At 30.0% G+C, this 7,769-nt stretch overlaps 1 protein-coding gene across 1 annotated transcript; it reads left to right on the top strand.

The window, feature by feature from the left end:
• Positions 1-1,859: 1,859 nt before the first annotated feature.
• Positions 1,860-3,986, top strand: LOC101504210 (S-adenosylmethionine synthase-like). The gene is made up of 2 exons (NM_001282317.2): positions 1,860-1,940; positions 2,507-3,986. The coding sequence occupies exon 2, from the start codon at positions 2,524-2,526 to the stop codon at positions 3,712-3,714; it is 1,191 nt and encodes a 396-aa protein (NP_001269246.1). The 5' UTR covers positions 1,860-1,940; positions 2,507-2,523; the 3' UTR covers positions 3,715-3,986.
• The last annotated feature ends 3,783 nt before the right edge of the window (positions 3,987-7,769 follow it).

Genomic DNA, 7,769 nt, shown 5'->3' with positions numbered 1-7,769 from the left:
AAGAAGGAGAGAAAGGTTGGGGGCTGCTGCTGCTATGAGAGTAGGAGAAAAGGGTTCGGCCACCTCATATTAAAACCAGTCGTAATATTTTATAAATTAATAGCTTAACTAAAAAATAAATTGAGTAAAAAAGATTGTTATTTTTGAGTTTCCAAAAACCGTTTTAAAAATAATTTTAGCCAATGAAGATATTACTTGAGTCGCAGACTAAATTATTATTTTTAATACGTGATCAAAATTAACAAGTAAACTATTAATCATAACATTCTCAAGATAAAACAGTTTACTTAGAAACTATATTGTTATTTTACTTCAATGTGGAAAACAATTTTAGAGCTATATTCTTAATATGGCAATAGTAGCCACTCTAAAATTATGGAACTAAGATTAGTCATAAACCGAAGAAACTATAAGAGATAGTTTATGATCAATATTAGATCTAAAATAACTTATCTATATTGTTTTTTTTTTTTTAAATAAGTGAATTTCACGTATATTTAATCTTTTTCTATCTATTTTTGTGCTTTTGGTGTTGTTTTCATTTGTTGACTTGATACAATATTTTGATTTTCGATCTTGTAGTAATGTTCATTTTGTTCAAATTGAAATACCAATTTTAATTTATTGCAGATTCAATCAATGACTCAATTGTCATCAACATTACAACTCTATAGAAATGAGTATTGAGAACATTTCAAGTTTGTCATATTTGTAGGCTTTGTCACATTTGTAGACATGTCATTTTATGAGACTTGTCGCACATTCATTTTGTTAGGAACTTTAATTGTATTGTTTTCGATTATTGTAATTTCTACCAATTTAAATAAATAAATACTCTTTTTTAATAAACAAAGTTAGATTAATTGTATGAAAAACTACTAGTTGAGTCACTTTATCTAAACTTAGTGATTTATTTGATTATTTTACATAAATTAAAATATATATAAATAAAAGATAAAATAAAATATTTATTAAAATATTTTTATTAATTATTAATATATTTACAATTAATATTAATATATTAAAATTAGTAAATTGGTAGTGGTTGATGCATTATTAATTAGACATTTGAAGAAAATAATTTATAACACTTTGAAAATTAAAAAAAAAGTCATTTATTTAAATTAAATTTTATTTACAAATGAATCATCAATAAAAGAGTATGTTAGATTAGATTAATTAACATTTATAAAAATAAAAAATAAAGAAAAGATCAGATTTATTTTTTTTTGAAATTTTTTATTTATAATTATAGAAATGTTAATCTTCTCCTTTTAATATTCACTATAATCCTCACTCTTTTATTAAATAAATTTAGTATGCGCTATACATTTTGAAAAAGTCCCACATGAATGTTAAAAGAAAGTATTTCTATATAATTAACATAAAATAGGTGAGACAGTGGAATTGAGTCAAAATCGGTAGTAATAAAAGTCTGCAACAACACTTAACAACAACAAGGATCATGGTTGGAATTGGAGGTAGGTATGGGACCCACAACAGAAACGCGTTATAGTATTGTGAATGAGTTGTTGTGCTGTCCATGACACGATTTTTTTTTATCTCAACTACTACCGACGCCTCTATGATTAATTACACAGTTAAGATTCAATCTCCAGATCCAATCTCAATCGTTCATTACCAATTACACGATCAAGATTCATCTTCACATTGAAATCTCAACCGTTCACGTTTCCAGCAGACAAAATGAACGTGGATGAAAATAATTAAATAAAATCAAATAATGAATCTAACTCAGATCTTGTTTCTTAGGGGCTTTTCAGTCATTAAAATTACTTCAACTACCACAATCTTCTCATTTGCCTATAAATTCATAGCTTAGTCTTCTCTTTGGACTCGCACCGCTTGAACAGAATAAACCATATCAAAGCGGGTTCAAATCTGTTCAAGCTATAACTTCTCACTCACCTCTTTCTTAGGTACTTTTTCTCTTTATTTCTTTCTGTTATTTTCTCTCTATAGATCTCAAGAGTGAAAGGGTTTTCAAGTTTGGATTTTGCTCTTCTGGGTCATTTTGTTTTCTGTTTTTCTCAATTGGGTTGATCTTCAATTTACTAATTCTGTGGATCGAAAATCATGCTCTATATGCTGTCGAAACCTTGATCTACATGTTTTTTCAGAAGAGTTCTCCAATTTTGTTGGAATTTAGTTTTGTCTTTTAGATCTGAAGGAATTCTTATTCTGTCGGTGGTTTTTATTTGCACAATTTTTGGGTGAAGTTTATTTTCTTTGATTTGTCTCGAAAATCCCAAATTAACTAACTTTCAGTTAAGATTGGAGGCATGGTTTTTTTCCTTTTACTTTTTTATAAAACCTTCAAGTAACTTAATTTACCATGTAATTAATGCAAGATATGAAGCATGATTAAATCAAAGTACTACATCATACTCTAAAGGAATGGGTTGATTTTGTGTATGAACTTGGACTGAATTTGATTTTGGATGCTTAATTTAATTAACTTAATTTTGATGATGTGTATTTTCAGGTAATAATTAATCAAAGATGGCAACAGAAACTTTCCTATTCACATCTGAATCAGTGAACGAAGGACACCCTGACAAACTATGTGACCAGATCTCTGATGCTGTTCTTGATGCTTGCCTTGAGCAAGATCCAGACAGCAAAGTTGCTTGTGAAACTTGCACAAAGACCAACATGGTTATGGTCTTTGGTGAGATCACAACAAAAGCCAATGTTGACTATGAAAAGATTGTCCGTGACACATGTAGAAACATAGGTTTTGTTTCAGATGATGTTGGTCTTGATGCTGACAATTGCAAAGTCCTTGTCAACATTGAACAACAGAGTCCTGATATTGCTCAAGGTGTTCATGGCCATCTCACAAAAAGACCTGAGGAAATTGGTGCTGGTGATCAAGGTCACATGTTTGGCTATGCAACCGATGAAACACCCGAGTTCATGCCTTTAAGTCATGTCCTCGCGACGAAATTGGGCGCGAAACTCACCGAGGTTCGCAAGAATGGAACATGCCCTTGGTTAAGACCTGATGGTAAAACCCAAGTCACTGTTGAGTATTACAATGACAAAGGTGCCATGGTTCCTATTCGTGTCCACACTGTGTTAATTTCAACACAGCACGATGAAACTGTTACCAATGATGAAATTGCAGCTGATTTGAAAGAACATGTGATCAAGCCTGTGATCCCTGAGAAGTATCTTGATGAGAAAACCATTTTTCACTTAAACCCTTCAGGCCGATTCGTCATCGGTGGTCCTCACGGTGACGCAGGTCTAACCGGGCGTAAGATCATCATCGATACATACGGAGGATGGGGTGCACATGGTGGTGGTGCATTCTCAGGAAAAGATCCAACAAAAGTTGATAGGAGTGGTGCTTACATTGTGAGACAAGCTGCAAAGAGTATAGTTGCTAGTGCACTTGCTAGGAGATGTCTTGTGCAAGTTTCTTATGCTATTGGTGTTCCAGAGCCTTTGTCTGTCTTTGTTGATTCTTATGGAACTGGAAAGATACCTGATAAGGAAATTCTTCAGATTGTGAAGGAGAATTTTGATTTTAGGCCTGGAATGATCTCTATTAACCTTGATCTTTTAAGAGGTGGAAATAAAAGGTTTTTGAAGACTGCTGCTTATGGACATTTTGGTAGAGATGATGCTGATTTCACATGGGAGGTTGTGAAACCACTTAAGTCAGAGAAGGTACCTACTGCTTAAGAAGTCATTCCAATCTTTTCTCACTATGGAGTTTTCGATTTTCTTCTACAAACTTGGTTGTACTAAGTTCTTATAATTTTTCTCTGTACTCCTCTTCCTCTTATGTTTGTTTTCTTTTCTTATTATTAATTAATGTATTTTTTATTTGTGTACTTGTATGTGTTCCTTTAGAACATATATTTTATACATCATCTGCCGACAAAATGTTGTCTCCGAATTTATCTCAATCTAATGTAATAAATCCCAAATTAATTAATTAAAGTTCAGTATACAATTAGTTGGTTTATTACTTTTTTGGTAAAGGAAGAAAAAAAGGGGAACAACAAATATACAAAAATCAGGTTATTTGGTAATTGAAAAGATATTTTAAATATATCATATCGGTTTATTTTTTAAATATAAATAAATTACTATTATTATTATATTAAGTTATAAATGATTTGTTTTTTTTATTTTTTATTTTGACAAGATTACATATGCATTATTTGTTCTTTAATTTTTTTTTGTCGTATATATACATTATTTGTTAAATAATTCATTTTCAAACATTTCGTGTAATATTTGATTTAAACATACTTAGTCTATATTAACGTTTAACAATTTAAAAATATTCTTATAAAATAAAGTTTAAATAGTCTCGTAAAAAGTTTTATTCTTCTTTAAAGAAGGTTATGTATTTTAAATGTAATTTGAATCTCAAAATAAATATTAATTTATTAATTTATTTAAAGATACGATAAATTATTTATTTGACGGAGTTATAAATAAACTTCACATAGTTTATTTTGATCGGTACATATTAGATTTTTTATATTACTCCCCCACCAACAAACAATTACTCTCTCCTCATTTAACCCTTAATCTTAATTGCCAATCTTTGTTTCCTCTACAAAAATTCCTGAGTGTTTGAATTAAATTCTTTCAATTAAATTTTGTTAATTTATAAATGTTTTAATTGCAGTTTTGATTTTCATATTTTAGCTAAATCACGAAAGTAGTCTTCCCATTTTATTTATCCCTAAACAGAATTTTGGTCTAAAATTTAATTAAATGTTATTTTTTAAAGCCGCACTACAGCATTTATGATCATAGATTTCAGTTACAATTGTTGCACCACAATATTTTAAGGCATGATGTGACTTAAATAAATGTAAAAAAAATGAAATTTAATCAAATTTTGAACTAAAATTCTGTTTGGAGACTAAAACTGAAGAGAAATAAAATGGAAGATTACTTTCGCGATTCAGCTAAAATAGGGACAAAAACTGCAATTAAACCTTTATAAATTATTTTATTTGCATAGAGTAATCAAAATTTGTTGGGTCATTTTAATCAATTTAAAAATTTTGGAGTCAAAATATAAATATAGGTCTTAATATTCTTTTGGTCCTAGTTTATGTAATTTTTTATTTATTTATACCCTTACAATTTAAAAAAAACATCTTTAAAGAAGTTTTTTAATTAAAAAATATTGACATTAGCCAATTTTTACTGATGTGTCTGACCGTATAATAGTGCTAACCGTGCAATTTTTTATAATTAAAAATTCACCTCCAAACCACCCTCACGATCGAGATTTGTTTGAGTTGTTATTTTTCTTTCTTTTGGATGCAATCTGTCTCATAGATCTAAGTTTATTAAACGGTTTTTAGATTTGGGTTTGTTTGTTGTTTTCATGAGTTTGGTGAGAGAGGTACTTGAGTTATTTGAAATGAGGAAGCTATCTTTGGGGCACAAAATTGTTATTCCATGGTTTAATGTTGGGAAGGATCAATTTTGGTTTAAAAGTTTCTGGGTTGAAAGAAGGATGAATATTGTTGTTTGTTGAGATGAATTTTTTTGGGTTTGTGGTTGAAGATGAGTTTTTGGGTATATGATTCTTTGAAAATGATTTGAAGAATCAGTGGATGAAAATTTAAGAATAATAATCATTAAAAAGGAAATACTTAAATGATTAAATGAAAATAATGAATTATTTTTAAATTTAATATAAAAAGGCATAGTCAGGATATTTAATCCAATATTGGTGCCACGTCAGCAAAATAATGCAACTGTTAGTGTTTTTAAATTAAAAAATTCCGGACTTTTTTAAAAGTTATGTAAAATTGTGCCAGCATAATTCAGGGTTTTTTATACAAATATTTTTTTTTTTAATTTTAATATCAGATTGCCCCAGTTTTAAAAAATAATACCAAAATGTTCTACTTTTTAGCCTCAGTTGCTGATTGCAATCTAGGGATGCGACCTCCTAAAGCAAAAAAATTTCAACCTCACTAGATGGTCGCATCCTAGGGATGCGACCTCCTACTAGCTTCTATTTTTTTTTTTTGTTGAATTTAGTTATTGGATATATTATATTTATTATTGTTAAATATTTTAAAAATAATTATAACATTAAAAGATACAAAATATTATTATAAATAATAAAAATAATTAGTTTAATAATATTATATAACTTTTAATAATAATAATAATAATAATAACAATTTTAATAATAATAATAAAAAGAAAATTCTATTAATAAAATAAAATAAAAATACATTAACATATATGCATAAATACATTAAAAATAATAATTTTAATATTAATAATAAGAAAATTATATTAATACATTAAAATAAAATTACATTAAATTAAAAGAAGAAAATACATCAATTTTGAGTAGATGTGCCAGCAGCGTTTGGACAATGTTTCTTAGTATAACCAGATACCTGACATAATCCGCACTTTCTTTGGACTAGTGTCCATTTCTGTTCTAATGCGCTTGGTCTTTGGGCGACCTTTCTTGACTCTCCGCATTAGTGGATTGTGACACACCTTCATATTGTGGCCAATATCCTTCGTTTGGTATCAGTTGGAACGCTTCACTGTAGACTTTAAGTACTGTTTCCACCTTGTACACATCGAATATAAGACTCCAATAATCATATTTGATGCTAGAACATGCTGCTATCACATGTGAACAAGACATATGTTTAGCTTGATATTTTCCGCAATTGCACCACTTGTTAGGAAGATTTACACTGAAATCACCAATTGGTCGCCCTTCTTTTGGAACTACTGTCTCATGGACCATGAAAGTATGGTTGCTTCGATCAAAACTATCGACTCTATGACTATTTGATTTACGTATTTCCGATTTCATAAAAGTCATGCATTTTTCTGTGTATATCTGACCAGAAGTTAAAATTGATGCGTGTTGTTTTGCCATGGTTGGAAATAGTGTACCTGTTTTATAATATGTTGATTGGACCAAAGCAGTGATGGGAAGGTTGCGTGGTTCTTTTAATACTGCGTTCATCGACTCCACAAGGTTGGTGGTCATCTGACCCCAACGACTACCTCCATCAAATGCTTGAATCCAATCTTGTCGCGGTATATTGTCTAACCATTTCAAAGCTTCTGGGTTTACGATGCCAATTTCTCTGCGGTAGTATCGATATGTAGACTCATTGATTGAGTAACCTGTATTGAAACAGCAGACAATGCATTATTACACTAATTATAAAACACAAGTGCATAAGCAATGGGAATGATATTGTCGTTCCTATCCTGTGCAACTGCTACCAATAGAGTTCCTTTATACTTGCCGTATAACCAAGTTCCATAAACTTGTACAATTGGTTTGCAAAATTTAAACGCAGATATGCATGGAACCTAAGCCCAAAATAGTCTATGAAAGATTGTTATCCCATTTATCAAACCATGTTCATTATAAGCTGGGATTGTTTCCATTTTAATAATGGTTCCTGGAGCAAACGTTTGCATAACTAATAACCATCGTGGAAGTTGATTGTAAGACTCTTCCCAATTGCCATGAATTTGTTCGATTGCCTTATTTTTTTTCCCAACCAAGCCTTTCTATAACTAATTGTGTAGTTATACAAAGTCTGAATCTGAGCAATAATGACCTTCACTTTGATTGAAGAGTCCATCTCATAACTTGCATTATACTTGCATATATCATGTTAGAATCGAGCTTTGTATGATCTTGTGATAGTGCATAATTTGTGCATGTATGAGGCGCATTCAATTTCCCAATCACCCACAATTCA

This window comes from Cicer arietinum, chromosome 1 (genome assembly GCF_000331145.2).
Source record: "Cicer arietinum cultivar CDC Frontier isolate Library 1 chromosome 1, Cicar.CDCFrontier_v2.0, whole genome shotgun sequence".
NCBI lineage: Eukaryota > Viridiplantae > Streptophyta > Magnoliopsida > Fabales > Fabaceae > Cicer > Cicer arietinum.
The sequence above is the reverse complement of the archived record's forward strand: the minus strand, read 5'-3'. Positions and strand labels throughout refer to the sequence as shown.

Coding starts and splice junctions, on each gene's coding strand:
- LOC101504210 (NM_001282317.2), top strand. CDS start 2,524: ATGGCAACAGAAACTTTCCTATTCACATCTGAATCAGTGAACGAAGGA.